General features: G+C 42.8%; 2 protein-coding genes across 4 annotated transcripts in view; one reads left to right on the top strand and one right to left on the bottom strand.

The window, feature by feature from the left end:
• Positions 1 to 127: 127 nt before the first annotated feature.
• On the bottom strand, positions 128 to 12,930 carry LOC142818022 (DNA repair protein complementing XP-A cells-like). Its single transcript, XM_075896194.1, has 6 exons — positions 12,861 to 12,930; positions 11,504 to 11,637; positions 10,514 to 10,723; positions 4,609 to 4,771; positions 3,116 to 3,233; positions 128 to 330 (listed from the first exon to the last, which is right to left on the bottom strand). The coding sequence occupies exons 2-6, from the start codon at positions 11,632 to 11,634 to the stop codon at positions 179 to 181; spliced, it is 774 nt and encodes a 257-aa protein (XP_075752309.1). The 5' UTR covers positions 11,635 to 11,637; positions 12,861 to 12,930; the 3' UTR covers positions 128 to 178.
• The window catches only part of LOC119188266 (zinc finger protein 532), a 28,003-nt gene continuing 13,435 nt past the window's right edge, over positions 11,856 to 26,423 (top strand). The window contains exons 1-9 of one of the 3 annotated variants that reach the window (XM_037436221.2): positions 11,856 to 12,145; positions 12,247 to 12,402; positions 12,469 to 12,526; positions 12,591 to 12,695; positions 14,671 to 14,715; positions 15,770 to 16,099; positions 18,378 to 18,512; positions 20,193 to 20,402; positions 22,912 to 23,017. In XM_037436221.2, coding sequence (XP_037292118.2) covers positions 11,985 to 12,145; positions 12,247 to 12,402; positions 12,469 to 12,526; positions 12,591 to 12,695; positions 14,671 to 14,715; positions 15,770 to 16,099; positions 18,378 to 18,512; positions 20,193 to 20,402; positions 22,912 to 23,017 — 1,306 coding nt within the window. In that variant the 5' untranslated portion in view covers positions 11,856 to 11,984. Of the gene's footprint in view, positions 12,146 to 12,246; positions 12,403 to 12,468; positions 12,527 to 12,590; positions 12,696 to 13,092; positions 13,783 to 14,670; positions 14,716 to 15,769; positions 16,100 to 18,377; positions 18,513 to 20,192; positions 20,403 to 22,911; positions 23,018 to 26,423 lie in introns of those variants that run through there. The other 2 variants (XM_037436222.2, XM_037436223.2) reach the window with 2 other exon arrangements.

Here is a 26,423-nt window from a genome sequence, read left to right as displayed (position 1 = left end):
TATCATCCTGTAGGAATGCACAGTATACGAAATGCTGGACTATTATGACGCACAAAGGCAACTAACTCACTGAAGAGTGCATGGAAAAAGATGAATGGTGACACTTACTTGTGACCAGTGATGCAACTTTTACTTTGTTAAAATTATGTACAGCTATAAAGTTTATTGGAAACAAGAATCACATCTTCTCGTAGCTCATTCGGTGCCCACAGGTGGTGCAAATCTTGAAGTATTCGTCGTTATCAGAGTCGTGCGACTCTGGCCCATAGCTGTGCTCGTGGTTCTGCCCAAGTGGACGGTATAAACTGCTCCTCACAGTCATCCTCAGCTCTGCAATGCAAACCAATTAAAAAGCCCCATAAACCAAACACATAAATGCCTTATTCTGCACTTTCTACTCCTATGCTATATCACACTTGCAATACAAACTTCACTTTTTTTTTACTGCTGTTGCCTTTTTGTGTGGACTGTGGCAACAGTGGTGTGTAATCTAATGACAGCTTCACATCCAATATGGCAGTTATCTTTTTTTTTTTTAAGACAATATGTAATGATGCTCTGAAACTGATTTACCCATCCAAGACTGAGGATGCCCTCCATTACATCATTCAACATATGCCATTGCAGAGTATAAAGGCAAGGGCCTTTTCTTCTTTTGTGTTTTGCCACCAAAAAAACATGCAATTAGCAGCACATGAGGAAATTGCTCTGTATTGAAGACATAAAAGAACCAGCTAAGTCAGTTTAAAACAGCAAATCAAAGAAACTGGCTTGATTTGCACTACAACATTACGACTGCCCTGTCTCTTTTAGATTGTCACCACGCTATCCATGATGCCACGTTGCAGCAAATTTTGCCTGATGTTTTCATCAGTATTCATCAGTAAAGATAGTATGACAGTGCAACCCTAAACAAAAGCGAATCTCGGCAACTGCTGACGGTTCCTCGTGCAGAAAATAACTGTAGCACACAGGCTTTTATTGTGTGCGTCTGTATTAACCATGCAGCCAATTTAAGTAGGTAGGCATGTGTAAAGTTTTATTGCAAGTAGGGCCTCATTATTGAACAGTGCTCTCTAGTGCTGCTCTTTTTTTTTCATTTAAAAAAAGAGATACTCTACAAAGCTAAAGCCTGCAACCCCTGGCTCACAGGTTGTTTTCAAACAATAGCATTCTATTTTGCTGGCATTTACTTTTTTGAAAACTAACTACATTCCTGTAAGCAATCTGACAAAGTGCATTCTGTTCCTGAAATGGAAGCACTGGGAGGGCTGCACATAATAAGGGAAGGCGTGTAAGATTGACGAGTAACGAGCTCTTTTTGGACTGAACATGTAAACAAAGTGTCCGAATTCCTTACAGTTCTTGTCCCGTTTTAGGTATGACGACCATTCTTTTGGCTTATATGGTAGTTCTCACAGAAACAGCAATATCTGCAGCGGAGAATGAACTCTTCTCTTTATGTTCTGTTTCTCTTCAGCGTTCTTGAGGACCATCATTACTTGTGCAGTGTACTTCTTGAGCTAGAGGTTCTTCTCTGCATATGCCATTGTGTCATACATCGAATATCGTAATGCTATAGCGCAGCTCAGTTTGAGCGCGATGAAACTGAGCTTCACTACAGCAAAATGATATTATAATGCACCAACTTCAACAATCTATAGTACTTGTCATCCATCGAGTTGCCGCTAGAATTTCACTGAGGTGTTGGAAAGCCACTGGTTGCGGTGCCGAAGTAGTACCTGCGCCTCATATATGCTCGGTACTTTGTCACATTATGGCACTTTACTTCTACAGAATTTTTTTTTTTTAGTTCCAGCAGAGTAAAGTTGTCGGCACGCTGTTTAATCATGAAACATCTCGATTCTTCCTTCACTGCCAAGTACCAATACAGTGAGGAGGTGGCTAACACCTACCACACTCTGAATCAAATAGTCAATTTCGCACGAAATTCACAACCACACAGAAGAAGAAGGCGCATAGACAGGACGGGACGAGTGCCCGTTCTGTCTATGTGTTTTTTCTACTGTGTGGTTGCGATTTTGGTGCAAAATTCACTATTTAGTTCAAACATGAATCAACGAGCCACACAGCGAGTTCTAGCTACCACATTGTTCAAGCTTGCTAGCTTAACTCAGCCCTTCTATCCAACCCAAGAAGAGTGGAAGGTGGCCCTGTTTAGCTGCTCGGACCATCAGGCACAAAGGACCTTGGTTCGGAGGGCTAAGCTAGAGGCTGATGCCAATAGGGTCCCAAATAGGGACTTCATCTAGCGCAGAGCCTCTTAACTGCAACTCTCTTTTGTTTTCAAATAAATGTTTTCAATCAATCAATCTGAATTCGACAAACACCTTTTCTTGTGCCCTCTACGGATAATGCAGCCAGACAATAAAAACTTTAGTTAAATATTGCTGGGTAAATGCAGATCACTGTTTTGCTTATCAGATTTATTTCCACTGCTGCATTTTTTGTTTATCTGAAATAATTCTCAAAAGAGCGCAAATTGTTGCACGAAATGTATGTACTGCGTAGCTGCATTAGGGTGCAGGAGGGAGGTGTTTCTTTCATCTTTTTAATAACGCCCTTTCTCTCAATCAATGTTGCAACAACCAATCTTTTAGAGCAAATCTTGCTGCTCACAGGGAGCCAATTTAGTGCTGTGGTAAGCACTTATTGCATCAGATGCACTTCAACACACCGTAGTACCTTAATATTAAGTGGAATAACCAACAGTACAGCAGGGCTGGCTTGTTGCTTATTGATGCAGCATGAAGGATTAAAATTAGGCAAGCTTTCATAGGTTGTGGTGTAATGTATTGTCTTGTGAAGTAATCCAGTATGAAGCAAAATTTACACTTTTGGCTAACAAAAGCTCGGCTACCTAGCTAGAAAAAAAAAAAACTGAAAAAATCCCACACCACATCTCGTAGACCATACAAAACTACACGAAGATTATAGTGAAGAAATCTTGTTATCTTTTATTGCCTTTTTTTCTACTGTACAGTTGACACACGCCACATACTATAGCAGCTTGTGGCACTGAATGCGGGTAGAAAAGCCCAAATGTGCATGAAGATTAACATAAAGTTCTGAAGAACACCGGCATGCTTCCTACCTTTGACGCGTTTATTAAAGGCCTTTCGCTTCCTCTTGGACCTCTCTTCGTCCCTTTTCTCTAGCTGCTCGTCTAAAGCTTCTAGGGATCCCCAGACCACTATCGCCCTCTCTTCAACCTGAAAAGCCACAGCATGTGATCATTTCAGTTCAGCATGATACATATACAGTCTACACTGAGTGGTTTCGAACTTGTAAAACTTGCCTAGTGACAAAAGTTCATGCTGGCAAGCCGCTGGTAACATGCAGATGAGAATTTTACACCAGTGTTGCATGATCACTTCTGATCGCGATTAAATTTGACCCGGCTGTATTTCTCGATTACGATTGGTTGGCTTGCGGATGCTGTGGAAGAGAGCTAATTACAGCCATAAAAAGCTACAGCCATTAGTCTTGATCAATGCCACAGAACAATTATGGTACAGAAGTAAGAGCACAAGCTCACCAACTTGAAAGAATGTAACACTGAAGATGGTGGTAATGCATATCATTCAGCTCACCAGCATCCGGTCGGAAAGGGCGAAGACAGCCGATAGGGACTGATTAATGTCGCTCAGCAAAGGTTTTACTTTAATCCCACACACTCACAGTGAACGGAAACTGAAGGGACTCGAAAAATATGTCTCGTTGAGCAGGTGTTCTGTAGCATTGCAGAGGCAATAGTTCCAATTAAGCAGTAGGTCGGTTTAACAGATTTCCGTTTACTGAGAGTCTACTGTACATATGCGACACAGTTATTCACTGTGCTAATGCAATGGGCCACATGTATAAAAAAGAACTAATGAATGCTACGTGAGAAAATTCTCAGACATGAAAAAGAAAGGAGAGCCAGCATAAAAGGTATAGATTTTTTCTTCTTTTTTCATATTTATTTATTTATTAATGATGTAACTATAAGGGCATTTTTAGCTGCATTAATAATACTTTTTGATTAAAATCGTATTTAACTCTGATCAAGTATTTGCCCTGTCACAAATTACATGAATAGCTTTTTAGTACAAACTACAGCTTTTTAAAGTATTGCCTTTAGAAATAATGTGATTAAAAGAGCGTACAGTTATTCATGCCACACTGGAATATGACCAATTACACATTTCCCTTCTTCAAGTTGGGGTAAAGCCACTGCTCACTATGAAAGCACATATTGAACGAGTGGACAAAAGAAAATGCAAACACGAGCACACGTCCTTTTCGCACATTCAATCCATTCATGACAAAAGCACATTCTTTCTTACAGTGAATATCTAACAATCTTCCAAACTTTCAGCCTTGTTAAAGAAGCGATGTCTATTGTATGAATGTTGCATACACAGCTCCGATGAATACTGACACCATTAACAGGTTTCATCACTGTCCATGTTTGACTTTCAAGCCGCAGTGCACTAAGGCTTTCAGTTGAAAGAAGCCTAGGTGGTTTCCTAACTTCTGTATCTCACCAGTGATAATTAAATGAGACACAAATTTTCACTCTCATCTATTTCAAGCAAGTTATACCTGACACTTCAGATAGAGCTTCATGTTGCCATGAGCGTGGTGTGGGTTAGGCTTGAGGATGTACTTCAACGGTGGCTCCCGCAAATCAAGGTCGCAATCTTTGAGCAGATATTCGTTCTTGCAGTCTGTTCGGGTGACAAGCTTGTGCTTGTCATCCTTGTCTCTGCAAGAGATGACACATCGCATTAATGAGGCTCTGATGTCAAACTGATGTCGTCAGCTCACCATCCCTAGCTATCAAAGACATTGCAATAGAGCTGGTGGTATCCTTCAACACCCACCATTGAGGCTGTCTCTTAGACATGCGAATGAAAAATCAGCAGGTAATAGTAAATCTGTGTAACCGCAGTGATAATCAGTAAACTGCAAGAAAATGATCGGCGAGCAAAATGGAAAATGCACGTGACGAAGCTGAATCAAAGTTCGCGCCCATAGTTGCCATGATGTTGGGAATTTGAAGGGCATATGCGAAGACCTACATAATATTTTCATTGGTGCAAATTAATTACATTGCATTCTAAGGAGGGAAGACACACTATGGTCGACAGTCTCACGAATTTTCATCGGGCAATAAGTAGAAAAAAAATGTCAAAGCTAGGACGTGACACTGACATTTATGTGCTAATGTTTTGGTGCAAAAGTCAGAAGTGAAACCTTGGCCTTTTCTCTTTATTACTGAACCTACTACAGTGGCAGGATATTAATAACTGATATTCTTGAATAACAATCTATAAGCATATACTGACTTACTGTTTCCATTTAGTATACAATTAAGCGGAAAGTTTAGCTGGAGCCCAACTTCATTTTTCCCATTTAAGTACATACTACGTGCGGCGATGGCGTAGTGGTTAGAGAATCCGCCTCGCATGCAAGAGGTCCGTGGTTCAAGTCCCGATGTTGCGCAGTTCTCAACCGGATTAAAAAAAAAAAAACCCGCGTGTTGATGGAACTGCATTAAGAGGCCTGGGGTGCGGCCTCACCGGTAACCACCGCCGGGAACGAACTCCCTCACCAGAGAAGGATTGGCCACCCTGGTGCAGTATATGGCCACTACCTCCCACATGCATACGTCAAATAACTCACGGCCCTCAGTCCCCAGCAGCTGCGAAGCAACTGACCACGGCGGCGGTCAGATCTACAACGCAGCAGAGGGTGCTAAGAATCTCTGAATCCGGACAGGCCGCCATTGGAACCTGAACTTGGCAACGTTTAACGCTAGAACCTTATCTAGTCAGGGAAGTCTAGCTGTACTATTCGAGGAGCTAGAGGGTGTTAAATGGGATATAATAAGGCTCAGTGAGGTTAGGAGGACAGATGAGGCCTATGCGGTCCTACAGAATGGGCACGTCTTTTGCTATCGGGGCTTGGCAGACAGAAGAGAACTGGGAGTGGGGTTCCTAATTCACAGAAACATAGCTGGCAACATAGAGGAATACTATAGCATTAATGCAAGGGTGGTAGGTATTGTAATTAAACTGAATAAAAGATACAAGATGAAGGTAGTACAGGCTTACGCGCCTACATCCAGCTATGATGACGCTTAAGTTGAAAGCTTCTATGAAGACGTGGAATCGGCAATGAGTAAGGTAAAAACACAGTATACTATAGTGATGGGCAACTTTAATGCAAAGGTAGGGAAGAAGCAGGCTGGAGACCAGGCAGTAGGAGATTATGGCATCGGCACTAGAAACGCCAGAGGAGAGTTACTAGTAGAATTCGCAGAACGCAATAATTTGCGGATTTTGAATACCTTCTACCGAAAACGAGAAAACCGCAAGTGGACATGGAGGAGCCCTAATGGTGAAAATAAGAACGAAATTGACTTTATAATGACTGCACACCCAGGAATCGTGAAGGATGTGGAAATGGTTGGCAAGGTACGATGTAGTGACCATAGAATGGTACGGTCTCGAATTCGCCTAGACTTGAAGAAGAAACGACAGAAACTGATACGCAAGAAGCCAATCAATGAGCTAGCACTGAGAGGGAAAGTACAGGAATTCAGAATGCCGCTGCAGAACAGGTACTCGGCTCCTAGTGAGGAAACCAACCTTAGCGTAGATACAATGAATAATAATCTGACGAGTATCATTACGGAGTGTGCAGTGGAAGTTGGAGGCAGGGCAGTTAGACAGGACACTGGCAAGCTTTCCCAGGATACAAAGAACCTAATTAAGAAGCATCAAATCATGAAAGTCTCAAGTACAACAGACAAAATAGAACTGGAAGAGCTTTCGAAGTTGATTAATAGGCGTAAGGTATGCGATGTAAGAAGGTATAACATGGAGAGAATTGAACACGCTCTGAAAAACCGAGGAAGCGTCAAAGCAGTGAAGAGGAAACTTGGGATAGGCAAAAGTCAGATCTATGCACTAAGGGACAAAGAAGGCAAAATAACTACCAATATGGATAGGATAGTTAAAATAGCGGAGGAGTTTTACAGAGATCTGTACAGTAGCCGAAACAACCACGACCTTAATACTATAAGAACTAGCAGTAACCCAGATGACACCTTACCAGTAATGATAGAAGAAGTCAGAAAAGCTTTGGAGAGCATGCAAACAGGCAAAGCTGCTGGTGAGGATCAGGTAACATCAGACCTGCTGAAAGATGGAGGACAGATTGTGTTAGAAAAACTAGCCACCCTGTTTACGAGGTGTCTCCTGACGGGAAGGGTACCAGAGTCATGGAAGAACGCTAACATCATCTTAATACATAAGAAAGGAGATGACAAGGGCTTGAAGAATTACAGGCCGATCAGCTTGCTCTCTGTAGTATACAAGCTATTTACAAAGGTAATTGCTAACAGAGTAAAGAAAACATTAGAATTCAATCAACCAAAGGAACAAGCAGAATTTAGAACAGGCTACTCAACGATTGACCACATTCATACTATCAATCAGGTAATAGAGAAATGCTCAGAGTATAACCAACCACTATACATAGCCTTCATAGATTACGAGAAGGCGTATGATTCAGTAGAAATATCAGCCGTCATGCAGACACTGCGGAATCAGGGCGTAGCTGAAGTATATATAAACATTCTGGAAGAAATCTACAGGGGATCAACTGCTACCATAGTGCTTCATAAAGAAAGCAACAGAATACCAATCAAGAAGGGTGTAAGGCAGGGGGACACAATCTCCCCAATGCTATTTACCGCGTGCTTACAGGAGGTTTTCAGAAGCCTAGAATGGGAACAGTTAGGAATAAGAGTTAATGGAGAATACCTTAGTAACTTGCGCTTCGCCGATGACATTGCATTGCTGAGTAACTCAGGGGACGAATTGCAACTCATGATTACGGAGTTAGACAAGGAGAGCAGAAAGGTGGGTCTTAAAATTAATCTGCAGAAAACGAAAGTAATGTACAACAACTTCGGAAAGGAGCAGCGCTTCGAGATAGGTAATAGTGCACTTGAAGTTGTAAAAGACTATGTTTACTTAGGGCAGGTAATAACTGCAGAGCCTAACCACAAGATTGAAGTAACTACAAGAATAAGAATGGGGTGGAGCACATTCGGCAAGCACTCTCAAATTATGACAGGTAGATTGCCACTATCCCTCAAGAGGAAGGTATATAACAGCTGTATCTTGCCAGTACTTAGCTACGGAGCAGAAACCTGGAGACTTACAAAGAGGGTTCAGTTTAAATTGAGGACGACGCAGCGAGCAATGGAAAGAAAAATGGTAGGTGTAACCTTAAGAGACAAGAAGAGAGCAGAGTTGATTAGGGGACAAACGGGGGTTAGGGATATCATAGTTGAAATAAAGAAGAGGAAATGGACATGGGCCGGGCACGTAGCGCACAGGCAGGATAACCGCTGGTCATTAAGGGTAACTAACTGAATTCCCAGAGAAGGGAAGCGGGTTAGGGGGAGACAGAAGGTTAGGTGGGCAGATGAGATTAAGAAGTTTGCGGGTATAAATTGGCAGCAGCAAGCACAGGACCGGGTTAACTGGCGGAACATGGGAGAGGCCTTTGTCCTGCAATGGACGTAGTCAGGCTGATGATGATGGCCCACAGAAAGCATTTATGAAGCAATCACTAGATTGATTTGATTAAATTCATTAGTTAGTTAAAGAGAAAGTTGAATTATCGAGCAAGTAGGAAGCAGAATATTGATTTTGGGGATGGTATTTTTCATAGAAACATTTCCAGAAATTGGTAACTTATAAAACCTTCTTTGGATAAAATTTACAATTTGCAAACCTGAATGCGAAACTGACATCGCAGCTCTGCACAGAATCTGCTTGAACATCTCAGGCACACAAATTGAATACATAAACTGAGTTTACATCAAGGTGTTACAATAATTATGAGACATTTGAAAAAAACTGTACTCCCAAGTTAGTTATACTTGTGAATGTTGGATTTAACATCAAATGTGTCTATGTTTAATGTATATTGTTATGTGCACTTTACACAATTAAGGTACTGGCATATGTGTATGCTGACAGTGCACATATGTTACATATATGTATACACAAATAATGAATATGTAAAGAGAGCCAATGACATAGCCAGTCAAATAGCCAAAGTAATTATTTATAGGGTTTTGCATGATTATAAGCATCATATTATTATGCTGGACACCATAACACAGGAGGGGGGGGGGTCTCTGACAAACTCAGGCTATTTCAGTTTTTTTACATGTGCAAGCATATTGGTACACAAGTGTTTTTGCCTCCACTTAAATATGATTGCCATGGTCATTAACGTGCGCGGGGCCCACCATAAAGAAAATGAAAGTTTATCGCAAAGCCACCTTGTCCGTACTACGTCAATGTAAAGGCCAAATTTCGCACCTTTCCTTCTTTAGGTAAGTAGAGCAGCTGCCCCAACCACACACCACCCGTGCGCTCGTCCGACACCTAAGGCTGGGAACTGAATCTATGTTTTTGTGCTAAGTAGCGTGACATCTTACCTCATAATTCAATGCTTAAATCAAACCACTTACTCTAACTCTAAGCTACCACCGCAAAAGTAGTACAGGCTATAAAATTGGTACCTGTAATTTTCAATTGATACTACTGCTAAAGCTGGATTTAAGATTTAAGCTTGAAATGGATATGTTCACTGCAAGATACTTGCATGATGAGTCAGTTTATAAGAGCAATTTAACATTTCTCATTAACCAATCCAGCAATTTTGATTCTTTTATTGTAACAATAATAAACATTTCATTTTGAGCTAACATGCAATTATCACACATAGCCATGACTGATGCAGTTGATACAGGTATTACATGCACATCATATTTTATCTAGCCTCTGTTCCCTTTACAATACTAACAATCAGGAGTAAACATTCATCATGCCTTTAAAACCCCATATATAAACAGATCACCTACCATTAGTCTAGCCAGTGTGCTACATTTGTAACACTTGTTGATCTTAGAAAACGCAGACATCATAAAGCTGACACTTCATGAAGCTAAATGCCAGCGAAGATTTAGTTATCCCAAGTGCATTAATGAAATGTTGAGTTGCCATAATGCTTCATGGTACAAGATCAAATTAAGGCACTGCAAAATGATAAACCTGCTTCTTCTCACCCATTCGTCTATAATGTTTTCACTAATAGCACTGCATGAAAGCTATCATTATATCATTGCAAACCTTGTGCTTCTAAGCATGATGTGCAAGAGAACCCACAGAACTTTGTCTTCCATTGCAAGACAGTGATATGGTGGGAACACTATTTTCTATTGCTTGTTCAGGCTCTCGAAAGATTGCAAATGGGTAAAGGTAAGTTTGCAAGCACTAGACAGATTTCCTGAAGGCGAATTTGCCTGGTTTGCGATATTCATGCAGCTTTATAAAGCTCTAAACAGCGTTTACACATAAGGTCTGTCTGGTTCACACTGTGTTAGGCAACACAACTATAAAAGACAGACTATCACCTGCACTTATCGCATATTTCCAAGGCAAACTTCTCCAAGAGGAATGACATCAGGAACTCCTTGCCGCAGGAATCACACGTAGAGTGCTCTGCAGGCATCTCCACTGTTGTCGGTGTTGGCACCGTTTGCGAGCTTGGAGTGCCATCATCGAGTAGAAAGCCACCACCTGTGTCAACAACTCGTTGCTGCTTCGTTGGAGAACCACCGGTACTGCAAGGACAGTACAGAACACTGTCACAAGGGTGTATAAATAATGGTGATGTTCTGGACAGAACAGAAAACAAATTTAATAGATTATGAACTTTAACTAGCAAGGGCCAAACCTAGATTGCAAAACAAGCGAAGGTAGAATGCCTCAGACTATTTGTGAATACCAAAAATCGGATCATGAGCATTTTTCGATACCTTTCAAGTCTGTATAAGGTTCCTGAGAACCAGAAAAAAAGAGTGGAACCAATTTATGGCTTGGTATCTCATGGTGCTGGAAGATATGCGCCACATCCACAAGCTCATGTCCAGATGACAATGATTAAAGCTTGGCATTAACAGTTAAATATAGCTCAATGTCACATGGCAGAGGATAAATGAAAAGACACAAGAAAGCTCGCTCACCTCGTGATACATATCCAATGGCATACTAGAGACAAATCAACCAACGAGTGTAGAAGCATAAGCCTACTTGTTGGACTTTGACAGGGCAATGTATGCATTCTCTTTACTCACGAGCAGAATCCCTTCCAGCTGTTGTTGCTTTAGGTAACCAGTAAAGCAGAGGGAAACTGCCACTGAGGTGACTGTAGCACTAGTTCTCACATTATAAACCTTACTTCATCATTTGTTATTGCTATTCATAAATATGTCCCCCTAATCAAAGCACAATAACTTATCAGGATAGTTGCACCACATACACAGCATAATGTTGTTTCCCCCATTTATATGACATATGCAATAAGCCTGTTTGATAAATCACAAATAAGAAAAGGGTCTCACCTTTCAGTAATACTTCTCAATGCCAACTTGGCCTTTCTTATCTGAATGGCACGATCGCGTTTTTCAGCTATCGCCTTCTTTTGCTCCTCTGTAAGCTCGGGCATGGTTGTGTCACCACTGGCTGTGTCCATAACCTGCGTGGAGTCAACCGCAAAAGGACAAGAAAACAGTCATCCTTGAACACCGCAAAAGGTGACGTACACTGTGAACACGAAATTGGGACGCCACACGAAAACGTGCTATAACGCACTAACGAGTCACCATCGTCAAGGCGGAGAGCACTCACGGGACTTCTGCAGCCCAGTGGCACAAATGAATAAAGAAAAGCGTGCACGCAGGAAGGCGACGATGGCGCGGTCTAGCGGCATGGGTGGGTACTTTACGTAGGACATCACTTGTATGCAGCCGTGGTGATGTGAGCAAGCGCGTGATAGCGTGGCACGTTAGCTACAGGCGGTTCTATTCTGCCGAGCGTTTGCCGATGTCATGGGCGAGTCGCATACGGTGCTGCGTACTTGGATGCTCGGCCTCTTACGAAAGCACCGATGAATCCGGAGAAAAAGTGCGCTTCTACGCATTTCCCGCAAAGCATTACGATGCTGAACGTAAGAACAAGTGGATCGACAACATTAGACTAGCCAGGTGAGCGTTTTCGTTTGCATGCAGTCACAGCCTACACTCTCACATAACGAGAGTCGTCAGCAAGCGAGGCAGCATCTAATGGCTTGTCACGCTTTGTGCAGAAACGACGTGAACGGAGTCTGGTCGCCCTCGAAGAACTCAAGGGTCTGCTCGAAGCACTTCGTTGGTAATGTTAAGGGAGAAGATCCGAGGGAACTGAACTACATCCCCACCATCTTCCCTGTTGTGAGCGCAAAGACCGCAGAGAAGTACAACAGGTAATTGCGCATCTCGATTCTCCTGCACGTATCGCTACTCCCCTGACTTTTGCCTCGATAATGCAGGCGCCTCGAGACGAAGCAAAACTCAATACCGAACCTGACTGAACAATCGCAGCGAAAGGTGAATGACGCCTGGTTGTAAGTACAGCGTCACTACGATAACGTGGTTTGTTCTGCATTTACAGCTTCCTGAAGCGAGCCGTCTGGGCGCTGGAGGAACGAAGATTTCCTTACCGTCCGCCAAGGCAGTTACTAGAGAAGACGCCGCTGGAACTACAATGGAAGGACAGGTTCGCTCATTTTTTTCGGTGACTTCCTTTATTTCATGGCCTTTAGCGGTACGAAAGTACACGGAACACAGGGATTTTCTTGCGTTAACCGCACCTGCGATTACGGCGTGGTTGGCCGGTCTAGCATTAGTATTCTCTGGAAACCGGTAGCCTAGTGGTACTAACGTAACGAGTTGGCACTGCCAAGACCACGGCAACAACGGTAAGTGGTGAGCAAAGTTGAGTGGCGTGGCCAGGCCGACAAATGGCAAAGGCTGAACCGAGGCCCGAGTGCGCATGTGCGCAGAGAACAGGAAAGGAGGAAAATACTAAAAATACAATTAATACTAGCGACAGCGCAACTGCGCTTGTCTCGATCGGCAGTGCTCTAGTAGTGGCTTAACGCAATTTTAAAAGAGACAACGCCGCACCGACGTGTAACTTCAGTAATCAAGTTAAAAACTATTTGTCGCTCCGACCTACTTTTTTTTTTAAGTTATACCCATATATTCGCTAACGTTCATTCTCATTCAACCGACTAGTTGCACCACCTGGCTCGTTATGGAGGAGGCGAAATATCGAGACCACTTGCAAGGCTCTCACAGTAGCGGAACGCGCATGGCAGCACGCGCGGTCAGAAGTGGTCATGTCGTGAAGTGCGCCAAGTTTTGCCGCGTTTTCACGCACACAGTGGTAGCCGGCTGTCATTTGGTGCTTCTTCCCCCTTCTTCCGGATCGCATGCATTACGGCATGACGATTCCGCGATCAGTCCAGTACACGCCGCTGTTTCACGCCATGACTGCGTCTCGCTTATAGTGAACTACAATCTTACTCGAATACTCTGCAGCAAAAGGAAACCATGCTGCTGCTCATCCGATCCTACTCGATTCTTTGACACCACTGTCGACGTAACAGCTGTTGCAACTGAATTCGGTGATCAACCGTAGCGTATACCTTGGTAAAGGATTTCGGATAGTGCCGACAGTAACAGCAATCGCTATGGAAAAACAGAGCCCAGTTCCCGTTGCAGTCATAGCGAATAGCAACGTCGTGAAAGTGACATCTGTGCCAAGATCGAACGCCCGATTGAATAATCCCTCGTGCAAGGTTAGTTCCAAATAAAGTACCTGTTGCGTTGCATTTCTACTCATGCTATAGTTCTTAATGGGAAGCGTTTAGTTAAATGTGACCACAATGTGCACTTTAGGGCAGTGGAATAGCTCGGGCAGTAATATCCTAAAGTTGCTACCTCGACAAACTTCCTTATGGTCGGCAAAATCACCGTTTTAAACCTGTACGAACGGTTCATGTGGCGATTTGCCGCTGTTCAGTTTCATAGGGATACCATTGCACGTTGTCGAAAAGGAACATTCTGATATTGCTGTAGAAAAATGTTCAGCGCTGTTAGATTATGAAACCAGTGTAAGCAAATGTAAGAAAGCATGAGAATTTTCCGAGCATTCGCGGTAGAACTTGCAGCATAAAGTCGCACCAGGTCGACTTACGTGCGCACAATCATTTATGCTAGTTAATGCGCATCTTGATCGGCAATTTCAATCTTGGCCGTAAAATGACCATAACATAGAAGTTGAAAAAATGAAAACGTTTGATAACATCGGCTGTGTGTTTGTGTAGATACTTCGATATGTAAACATGTCTTTTTCAAGGCTGGAACAGTTCCAGCCTTAAAGACGGCTAATGCACTTGTGAAAATGTCGACTCTAGCACACACACACTCTGTTTACGAATTTTATCTTGAGCTTCCTGCCGTTCTTTAGAAGTGGAAAAGAGATGACTAAGAGAAATGTATCAGCGAGTTTGTGAAGCAAGATATGAGAGAACAATCAAAATAAAAGAGCACTTAACGTACCTGCATTATGTGAACAGCACAGTAGTTGGTTTGCAGCTTTGGTATTTTGGCTCACCTTTGAGATTTCAATTCTGCCAAGCAGTTTGAACGTGTGCCAGCAGTAATGCAGGTCACTTTTCTTGCAGGAAATTGGTGGAAGCCTAGCCAAGGACACTTCTGTTTTGAACAAGGTCTGGATCTCTGACCTTGTTTTGGTAACTTTGGTAACCATGGTCAGATACGTTTAATGACATTGAAATACTTCAGAAGTCGGCGTTTCTTCCTCAAAACAGCCTGCACTAATGGGCGCCGCCTTCTTGACTGACATAATGAGCCGAACAGCTGGTGATCGCATCTTCAGAGAACAATGCCCAGTGCACGAGAGAGACTGTTTCTTCAGATATGGAGGCAATCGGCTGCTGTGCATCAGTCATTTGGGAAGGGCCTCTTCGGACTTCTTAAATTGTATCTGACTATAGATTTACTGAAGCCGATTTTCGGCGTGTCGCCTTCACGAAAGAATTTCACAAAACTCTGTAGCTTGTTCTAATAGTGTGGAGGCAGCAACTCGAATGTTCTGACTAGTCGGGCAGTAAAAATGTAGTACAACAGCTTTCATTGCATTTGTACCTGTGAAACAATCGTACAGGTTGTGAGATCATTAAAATACAGTGCACAACCAGGGGAAAAGTGATATCGTAATAATTGTAATGACACTGTGCTTGTCACAAAACTTTGTGGAAAGCTTAATGTGCCCCCTTGCTTTCGTTGCTTCACCAATACTGTGCACTCGGTATAATATCACAGTTGCTAGTCGTCGTTATGTATGCTTCGTTTTTTGCTACCTTATGTTCTAATGGCTTTCTAGCCAACCATTCTCAATTCGCTTTAGATGTTCTTGCTCATTTGGGCCAATGTATGTTTTAGTCAATTGGTCATCGTTATTACATGCTGCAACAAATGCACAGACATGAGAAAGCACCAAGGTATGATCTGTTCAGCAAAGTCTGTGTGTCTAATACTTGTGTAACCTCATGATAGATGCAAACTTTTCTTTATGAGTAAATCACTTGAACTCGATATATGAAGACTACTTAGAAATGCTGAACAGCTCCTTTGTTCCTTTTTTTTTCGGATTATTTGAAATTTGATTAGCTTCTAGTACTAATTAACACATCTGTGGTGATGCCAACTACGATTTTCCTTTCTTGTGCTTTTGCAAGCTACCAATTGATCTAATTTCAGAGGACTGTGCATCTGGCTTCTGTGGTTGAAGGAGATGGATCTCTGGACAGCGGTGTTCATGTCACATTGGACGACTTTCTTCGCGAATGGTCAACAGATCCGCACCCAAGATACGTTGCCGTAAAGCGTGAAGAGAATGGACCTGCCAATTCGGGCGACGGGAGCGGAGGCAACAGCTTTGATTGCCCCATCTGTGCGGACTCCTACTCAACCTCGCGTAGCCTTCGACGCCACCTGTCTCGTCGTTCATTCCTGGCACGGCTGCCATGCCGCAAATGTAGTTTCTGCCATCTGGCATTCAACCGCTGCACTCTCATAATGCGAGCACAGGTGTGTTGTAAGCATTGTCTCTAAGCTTGATGTTCATACAAATTACTGGAAAGAGCAAGGTAGGTTTTCGTTTCTAGTAGTGACTGTTTGCATTTCTTGCTACTAATTGCAGCATTTCAGTTTTCATTATTTTCGCTTCATTAGGACTTGTGTTTCACTATTTGTGCTACACAGTAACTGGTTACCACAATGAATTGCAATGCCAAATTTCTGAAGGGTATCTTGAAAGGCCACTTGGTGCACGTTACATAGTCAGCGTTTTTTGCATGCTTCTTTCTCTCTGTTCCATTTTCACATGTTTTTTCATTGACATAGCAGTACTACAGAAGTGACATGCCTAAAAAACTCTCTGTGGTAAAATGCTACAGCATCGCCAAGCCTTCAACTTGCTAGTTCCTTTTCGCAGATGAGTCGCAAGTAGAAAAAAAAATCTGTTCAATCGTCATGGTCAAATTTCTCTTTTTGACATTACTCGTTCTTGTTGCCACAAGATTGTTCTAACATTTAATGGCGGTTATATCAAGTTGTGCTGAACTAGTAATGTGAAAAATATGGCAGATTTACTTTCTAATTAGTTGCATTGTTTGTTTGCATGGAATAAAGAGCCAATGCTTTAAGCGTCGAGACGTCGCTTTTGCGCACCAGCAAGTCTAAAAACAGCTGGCAAGCACTGGAGCTTAAGCTGCCTCTGGAAACGTTACTAATATGCCTAATCATTGTGATTGTTTATAGTTTAGTTGATCATAACATAAATGGTAAGCTATGGCAAACTTTGTCTAGCAGCAATCCTATATTGATTGACAATTAGCACATTTTAGGCACGAAGGTGTGACTGGCATCATATTGTTTGCGAAGGAGACTAGTAGTGATACTATTGTAAACATGCACAATATTTTTGTGTTGTAGACACTGAAATATTCTTCATCCTGCTCCTTGTTTATTTGAAACTGTGAATTAACAAGGCAACAAAGCTAACAAGGCAGCCTCATCCACATTTATTTAGAGGTTCCTGCTATCCAGGCAAAAGGGGCTAACAAACACATCATCATCAGCCCGACTACGTCCACTGCAGGACAAAGGCCTCTCCCATGTTCCGCCAGTTAACCCAGTCCTGTGCTTGCTACAAACACATCAGCTCCGCCTTAAAGAGTCGGGAATGTTCTATGCATGTAGTCGGGTCATCTTTATCCTCCTTGGACTGACATACTTGAAGTTACTGCCGCTTTCAGTTAAAGTGATTGAGGTTCTGCAGAATACATGGATGTCTTTTCCAGCATGCTTCTCATGTTTAGGGCTATGAATTTGCTCTTTCGGTTGAAGGTTTGCTTGGCGTCAGCCCAAGAATATTGGATATGCATGTTTGAAAACAAAGAAAAGTGAAATGTAAAAACTTTCGTTGCATATTATCAACGAACTAGAGAAATGTCGAGACCTCTTGCGAACACTTCAGGAATCAAAAGCCACTGTTCGCATTTTGTCTTTTTTTTGTTGTCCAATCTTTCTTGATGGTAAGTATTTACCGAGCATGATAGCCTTGTTACTCCATTAACAGCATTAATGTTTTGACCATGGACACTTAGTGGGAAGTTGTGAAGCTGTACTTTTTATCGTTAATATGCTTATTCATGTGTGCTAAGGCACGTTATTTGTCTATTTATTGGCTATTAGCTATTATATCAAGTAGAGCTCTGCAAATAGGAAAATCCTGGGTGCAAAGCGAATTTGAACATCGAGATCTGATAGCAAATAAAATATTTTGTCACTATTTTCTAAATATTTCGAAAATATTTATTCAATACTTTAAAATGAACTTGCAGAAAAGAAAGAGTTGGGGAGGATTCTTAAGCATACTGTTACGAGCTAGCAATGGGAAAGTGATTCTTTTGACTAGGTTGATGAAGTGCTGGCGGGGTTGTGTTTCATAGTTCTCTTATCAAGAATGAGGCAATGCAGAGGCGAATTTATGTACACTATTTGCTGCTACCAAAGTGCTACCAATAACACTTTACACGTGAAAGGCAACGATGCTATTTCCTCAGCCTCTCCTCCTCTTTCAAGTTCTGTGGAAGCCCAGCCGATGTGGTGAACGGGGGTGTGCTCTTTTCAAGTCCGGAGTTCCGAATCTGCCTCATAGACGTCAATACACATAGGTGTTCGTGTCAATACATAGGCATGGCAAACAAATGTGGAGAAGATGCAAACGTGGCCTCAAATACTATTGCATTCCACAATTGAATGCAAAGCTCACGCATTTTCTAATTTTTTTTTTTTTTACCAGGGTTGTCGTATTGCTGCCTCTAATGCCACCCTGTCAGCACTGCCACCTAAAGAAACATTGGTTCCCGTAGAGCTTCCCGATGAGTCTGAAAACACAAGCTCGCAGACTGATGTGCCAATGACTGTCCTTGAAAAGGTAAGTGCGATGCTGTATAAATGAATGCGTTGTGATGATAAACATCTGTACGCAGATGTGGGAGAAAAAATGCGTGCTTGTGCACATATACATAAAGGCAAGCAAACATATACACTTGCGATTTTACTTCACAAAAAAATCTTTCATTTTGATTTTTAGGAAAGCTTATTTTCTATTCACATAAATTGTGTGCAGTCATAATGTGAGAAAATTTGTAGACTTAAGCTAAAGTGGTAATCACTCTGTCACACCTTCAAGCTATGAGAATAATTATTTGTCCTAGTGGTGTTCCTGACATGTTAGACAGTTTTCCCAGTGCAGCCCTGTTTCAAGTGCACTCGTTTCATATCAGAGATACCGCTATTCACATTCTTGATGCACCATAGATTTTATTACCTCGCTATTTAAAGGAGCCCTGCAGCACTTTTGCAACTGCCTTATTTAGCATCGGAACGCTTGCATTAATGATTGATGAGACAAATGCTACAAGAAGAATGCGAAAAGTGAAGTTGTGAGTCCTCAAAGTTTAAAACTCAAGCAGACGACAACGAGAAACGTTTCCTTTCACATTTAACCCGCCGGCTGATGTCAAAGACCGCTTCCAATCACCGTGCACGTCTAATAAAGACACAGTGGAAATGTCACCTCATAGTGGCCTCCCCACATCACCTCTTTACGGTTCTTTTTGACGGCATTGTTAAGATGGTTACGAAGAACCACATGCGTCGGGTAGCAGACGCTCCCATGGTCCCACTGTGTAAAATCACACATAATCGTTAGATGGGGACATTTCTATGCTTGCATGCAAGACACGTTCTACGGCAACGCCATGTCCGCTGCATGTCACATTTTTGGCTCACTAAAAATGCAGCAATTGTTTTCACTTGCTGGCGTACTTCAGCTGCATTCACAGACTAAATTTCGTGTTCATCGTTCTAAAATATACATCATTTAGAAACAAATTATTTCTTTCTGAGAAGGTATAAAAAGGGTTTTTACTGTTTTTAGCATTCGCTCGTATGGCCTAGCTGCTCCCTTATGAATATTGCACTCTACTTGCCACGTTAGGCAAATTAAAAAATAGAGCGGCCTCTCGTCGCAAGACATGACGTCACTTCCGATGACAAAATTAGTTGACGCGTGTTGCCATAGTTTGAAACCAAGGTAGTTTGTCCCGTGAATTAAAATTGTTATAGCTTTGATTGTGGCCTTCCCGCTTGCTCAAACTATGTCGGCGCATTCCACAGAACCAGACAAATTCATGAGAAAGACATGCTCGAATTATGTTGCAAGCCCCTTTAATGTAATGCTCGCTATTTAGAGACCTTTCTCTCTTCAATGGTGGCTCTATTGTTCTTGAATGAACTGTTGATCTGTCTGTGGTCTGATTGAAGAATTTAGTTTGCACGAAGAACAGAGGTACGAGAATTGAGCACTCTGTTTTCACGCACATCCTTCATAGAAGAGTGTGGGTGTAAGCCAGTCAGGGATTCACTATTAGCAAAGGTAAGGGCATGCCGGACACAGAAAGAGACGACACGAAGCATTTTGTGTTGTCCATTTCTGTGTTCCGGTGTGCCCTTGCAGTTGCCTTTTGTTAACTATGTCTTTTCTTCTTTTCTTGTTCTTTCCATTTAACCTCATTAGGACTTGTTTTCTCCTTTGTTTCTTGGTGTACAGGTCCTTCAGAGCGTGATCTGCTCCGAATGCTATACGAACCTTGAGGACGAGTCCTCCCGAGAGACCCACTTTCACCCGTCACGAGGCAACCTCATCCGCTGCTCAAACTGCCCAATGCTGTGCACTTCAGAGTGTGCTCTGCGTGCACACCGAAGGCTACATAACCAGCGACGCCCCTTCGTCTGTCCCGAGTGTGGCCTGCGTTGCGAGGTGAGCAGCATGTGGTCACTCGGTGAAGAGAAAAATGGGGAGGGTTCTTGAACTTCCTTTAAAATACTTTTTTTTCTAGGACGTTTGCCATGCTTCTTCACTAAACATGATATGCAGAAGTATCAAACAGCAAAAGTCAGACGAGGTATTGCTACAAAGCACCCACAATCTTCTAAATATAACGCTTGGCTGGGGCAGACGGCAGCTTTGAGTTATGCTGACAAATTTACATAAAAAAATGCCGTACCATGGAATTTCTTTAGATTATGTGAAATTTCAAATTTAATAAGTTTGATTATACTGTTGAATCCACCTATATTGAATCTGAAGGAGTTCCAAAAAAAGTTCTGTATATAGGTAATTCAAATATGAAATATTTTATATATATAGAAGATATATTCAAGGTGTAGAGAGGAAGAAGATTATGTGCCGCAGTGGGTCACGCCTTTAGCGAGAGGAGCCAAGCCGGAGCGTTTGCCCCGAGTGCTGTGATTCCTGGGTCCGTTGCTGCCGCCCGCTTTCCGCATCAATAGACCTGCTGTGCAAGTAGTACTTGCAGGCAAACACAGCACTCAGGGCGAACGCTCGCGCTTGGCTCCTCTCGCTAAAGGCGTGACCCACTGCGGCACATAATCTTCTTCCTTTCTACAAAGGGGATTTACCAACTGTTAGAAATACTTGATAATTTATTGTATAAGTGTGTTTGATATGCATGTTTGTCTCTAAAGGCTTTTTTGTATATTCAAGAGTGGCACAGTGTGAGGTGTCCAGGTCACTGAGATATTTTCCAAGTAGCAGTCTGAGGGTTATTGACACTTCTAAATCAGATGCAATGATTTTAGTTGATACCTAATTTGGTAATTCATCATAGAAGGCCTGTCAATTCAAGATGCCTACCCCATGAAGCACACTGATGCACTCAGAATTAGGCTTGTGCGAATAGTGAATTTTAGGTTCGAAGCTAATTCGAAGCGAACAGTGGTTTTGGTAAAATAATTTCGAATCGAATTCGAATAGTATATATATAGCACATATTATTAAGAAAGGTGTGTGTATTTGTCATGACATAACTAACAGACGCAATACAGTTAAAACCTTTTATAATAGGCATGCTGTGGGCAGCAGCTCTTGTCTTTTATATGAGATGTTTCTCATAAGCAGTCTATATCATATGCATTTTCTTGTCCTCGCATTTAGTAGGCACACTGGTGCCTTATATATTCATATGTCTCTTATATCAGTGTGACATATAAAGGAGTTTGGCTGTAATACAGTATTTACTCGCATAAAGACCGCACTTTTTTCCTCGTAAAATTGCAGCAAAGTTGGGGGTGCATTTATTATACAGGGCCAATTTTATGAAAACTTTTTCAGAATGATCAAGAAATATGGTAATGCGAAAAAAAAAAAAAGTTAAGTCACTTAGCCTTTATCAATCGACATGCGCGTACACTGTTGGGAAACAGCTTCTTTGCTGCACTTCATTAATCTTCGGTCGTTGAAGCCCCTATCCTCTGCACGCTGTCCCTGTGCCGCCTGCGCACACCATAAAGGCATTTCACTAGTTTATTTTGTCGCGATTGCTTAACCGCAACGGTGGTATCTGGTGTGATATCTGGTGAGGTGGCCGAAGGGGGTCGGGACAATCATTTAAGAACGAAAGAGATCCAACGGGCATGGAAGCGCCAGGTGTCAGTTAGCGGGACGACAGAGAATGAATGCAGGGGGTGCGTTTATTATGCGAGTGCGTTCATTATGCGAGTAAATACGGAATTTTTAAGTGAAAACAAGGCCTGTAAAAATGCCATTTTTTTTGCTTAAAGGGAAGTAGAAATCATTTTGAATAGCAGCAGGATTTGAGTTTAGGTAGAATGCAAGTGACAGCTTGTAAATTATGTTATGCTTTAAAATTTGACATACTTAAAGTATGTAAGCCTGTGTAACAAGCTTTCAAACTTAAAAAAAAAATGAATCAGTGTGAGTGTAGTATCTTCATTTAACCTCGAAAAGGGGCTTCACGGCAGTTTGGATTAGCCCCAAGTACTTTCATGGCTTAACACTTCTTCATTGGTGTGCAACCACCGTTAGAGGGGATTAGGTGCTGACTAATATACATTTAAACAGGTGTTTTCATAGCTTAGCATCTCTCCACTGCAGTAAAACTAGATTTACCGGGGGTTACCTGCGGACTAACATACACCTGTTCGTTCATTCAGAATACTTCGAAATTTTCCATAATATAAATTCGATTCAAAGGAAATTCAAGTACTGTATTAATCATTCGAATATTTAAAGCATTCAAATATTTTCACAAGCCTACTCAGAATGGCTAATACTTCTACCCCCTTTACTCAACAAGTTTCGAAGTTTCAAGACGTTGAAGTAATCTCTCTACTTTAGTTTTTTGAAAAACAGCTGATTAGTCATGTTTTGCAGAACAGGGCATCCAATTTATTGCTTGCAATGTGATGTTCATTATGTGCAACACCATTTTCTTGTTGTGGTACAGGGTGAATGGAACATGTTCCACCGGCATGTGACCAATCATTGCCATCATTACGAGCGAATTGTGGGCTACCACTGCCAGCTGTGCCCTGCCCTGCTGCTTGATCAAGGTCAGCTTGGTCTTTATGCCATCCGTGCATGAGCACTTTCAGGTCTAGTCGAGCTCAGTCACGATAGAAGCAGGTGTAGAACAGCTGCGCCATTGTGCGCCAAACTTGCTCACCTCGGCTATCCTGTGCCGAACCACCCCAGCTGCGCCAAACTCTCCTATCAGTGCCGCACTGCACCGCAACACCAAAATTTATCCGCTAAGTGCAAAAGTCATCAAGCACCATGCCCGGAAACGTTGCTGAAACATTGTCTTATTGTTTTCATCGAAACTGTTATAGTTTCGATTTCGTAAAGCTGTGATTACTCCAGGAGCAGCCGTCAATTTTGATCCTAAAAGCGTGGTTGTGATCACTATGCGAGTGCGATCCCGGCAGGCATCAGCGCGAATAGCTCGTGAACGCTTTTACATGCTGCGCTCATAACGCAAAAAGACTGCGAGAACATCGTTCTCTGGCAGAGCTATATTCTTTTACAGCAGAGTTTTGTACAGATACACGACAATGGATCGAAAAGAGCTGCCAGCCCCGCCGCGGTGGTCTAGTGGCTAAGGTACTCGGCTGCTGACCCGCAGGTCGCGTGTTCGAATCCCGGCTGCGGTGGCTGCATTTCCGATGGAGGCAGAAATGTTGTAGGTCCGTGTGCTCAGATTTGGGCGCACGTTAAAGAACCCCAGGTGGTCGAAATTTCCGGAGCCCTCCACTACGGCGTCTCTCATAATCATATAGTGGTTTTGGGACGTTAAACCCCACATATCAATCAATCAATCGAAAAGAGCTGCCAGTTTTACAATTGGTTGCTATCGCATTCATTGTTATTCCATTCTAGTGAAACTTTTTTCTAACATGTACCTAAGCAGCGTCCAGAAAAGAAATAAAGGATGGCAGTAACGGTGCTCAAAGGAAGGGGGTGGTGCCTGGTTATAGGTGCACATGACTGCTCGTCGAGCGCATGCCCATATTCTCGTTCATTTGGCCGTTGTGCTTCGTGCTTATTGACTTCGTGGTTGACGCTTGCACGTTCAAGTTGAAAAAAAAGGGGGAGTGGGGTCGGCCTGTCAAAACTAAATAAAAGTCACAGTAGCACCGCAAGGGGGAAGCAATGAATGCAACAGCAACAAATTGTAACATTTACGAAGTGAGGCTGGCAGCTAACTCTTCTTACAAAACGCTGGTGTGGGACAGCACGGCCACTTTAAGGAGAGCAGAACTTTTCGCGCAGTCTCCTCGCAATGACAGTGCAGCGCGTAGAACTGTGCGTGAGCTGCCCGCTGATGGCTGCCGAGCTGCGCCAGCAAACGCAGCCACACCTTAAAGGCAAAGCTCTTGCTGGAGTGACATTTGCGCTTTACCCCTTAGTTTTTTTTCATGCTCTCTCAAGATGGGCGCAGTGCTTTGTCTCTGCTTAGACTGCAGGCCTCCCAAGGGGGAGTATTGGATGTTACCGCACGTGCCCTCCGAGCGGCAGAGATGGGCCAAATCGTTTGATCTCTGCTTCAACCGCGTTCATCGCCCCCGTTCGGGCGCTTTTACGCGCAGATAGACCGTACAATGCGCCGAGGATGTTATCAATTTGGAATTTGTACGAGACATGACGGCAACAGCAATAACCTGTTGGGAGTGTCCATATAATTTCTATTGCAATGAAGGCTATTGCACAATTTAGCAGAGTGCTTCTTCACAAGTTATTTGAACGAGGCAAAATATGCTCTGAATATTCTTACTGCTCTAGACTTGCTCGAAAAGGCTCTTTTGGCAGCTCCAAGCATGCTCCAAAATGTCTTTCTGGCTGCACCAAGCCTGCTCCAAAACATCTTTCTGGCTGCTCCCAGTACTGTTCCCAAAGCCATGCACCCTGTTCCACCCCTGTAGAAGTTACTGGTCATAAATGACTCATTTGTGCAAGTTTGCAAAATAGAGCTTATGTCTACATTGTTGTAGGGCGTTCCTGCGTGGCACTGGTATTCTGTGTGAATGTATATATTTGCAAGTTTAAGCTGTTGAAGCATTACTATATACACTTAAGCATCAGTGTAATGAATTCAGTAGAATTGGCAGTTCTCTCTGTTACAGTCGACTCCCGTTAATACAAAGTTTACAGAAACCACAAAAACTTCGAATTAAACTAACTTCCAACTAAGCAAAATGCACAAAAAAACTGCACATTTATTGCTTCAAAACTGACAGTTCTCTAAGAAAATAGTCTGTCATCTTCTCTTGCGGAACCTGGCTGCAGCGAGAGTGTTTTTCGAGCACTACACATGTTGAAGTGCTTCTTTAGTATTGTTTTCCTCAACAAAACATAAAAACTGCAACGGGAAAGCAAGACCCGAAGCCACATCGGTAATCCTGGAAGGCGGTTCGTTTCTACATTCTGGACCGTATGTATCGACGTTGCTGTCTACAGCAGCGAAGTTTATTGCAATAGCAATTGTATGGACAATCCCGGCTGGTTTATTGCTGTCGCCGCTGCTGCCATTCATCGTATATGTATACCTATCTATATATATGAAAACTCAAGAACGAAAAAAAAAAAAGCCACCGGCACTTGTGCCCAGCTCATCAGGATGTGCCGATATGCACTTATCTCCCTCGCGTACTTCCCCCCCCCCCCCCCTGAAGGGGGGGTGGGTTGATGGAGGTAGATTCTTGTGCGAGTGCTCTTATCCTTCGGTTGGGAGAATCGTGTGCCTTCAGCTTTCGCCGGAACAATTGTGTTAGTTGCTGGGCCTACAAAAGTCCCTTCGCTCACTGCAAAGGCCCCGTTTGTGAAAAGGGCGCGCTTTTCATACACGGCAAAGTATAACAACTGGGACACTTGTTAGTTTGCACTCATCTGTACTTGAGATTACGTTTCGTGTGCCGTTTTTGTTTAAACAGCGCGTTAAGTGCAGAGCGGTAAACATTCTTAATTTGCTCTCGTTCAGTGTATGTTGTTTCTGTGCGTTATTTGCCCGTGAGCAGTGCACTTTATGTTTCAATCTGCTTGCCGTTCTCAGTGGTACATTGCAAGTTGTTGCTATCGCATTCATTGCTCCTCCCTTGCGGCGAAACTGTGACTTTTTCGAACCAGATGCTACTAAGATCAGCCCCAAAACTACCGTCGTCGAGTTCGCCTATTTGCACTTGATGAGGTTTGAGTGAGTCGGGCTTAACGCCATACTTTCCTGTGATATCTTGCTTGGTGGTGCCTCTCTGGTCATCTTCTTTCAAGACTTTCAACTTTCGTCGCTAGGTCAAGCGTTCGGTAAGGGCCGTGAGTTGCCATTATCCAACGTTGCACCACAACACGCACATTCAGCTTTGGAAGCACGTGCGGAATCAACCCACAGTGCGTTGGGGGGCTAGTTAGATTATCATGCCATGTTTGAACAGCACAACTGGATGTGGACAAAGCGGAGCACGTTAA

Source organism: Rhipicephalus microplus, chromosome 1 (assembly GCF_043290135.1).
Source record: "Rhipicephalus microplus isolate Deutch F79 chromosome 1, USDA_Rmic, whole genome shotgun sequence".
In the NCBI taxonomy this organism is placed as follows: Eukaryota; Metazoa; Arthropoda; class Arachnida; order Ixodida; family Ixodidae; genus Rhipicephalus; species Rhipicephalus microplus.
This window is presented reverse-complemented; position numbering and strand designations above follow the sequence as displayed.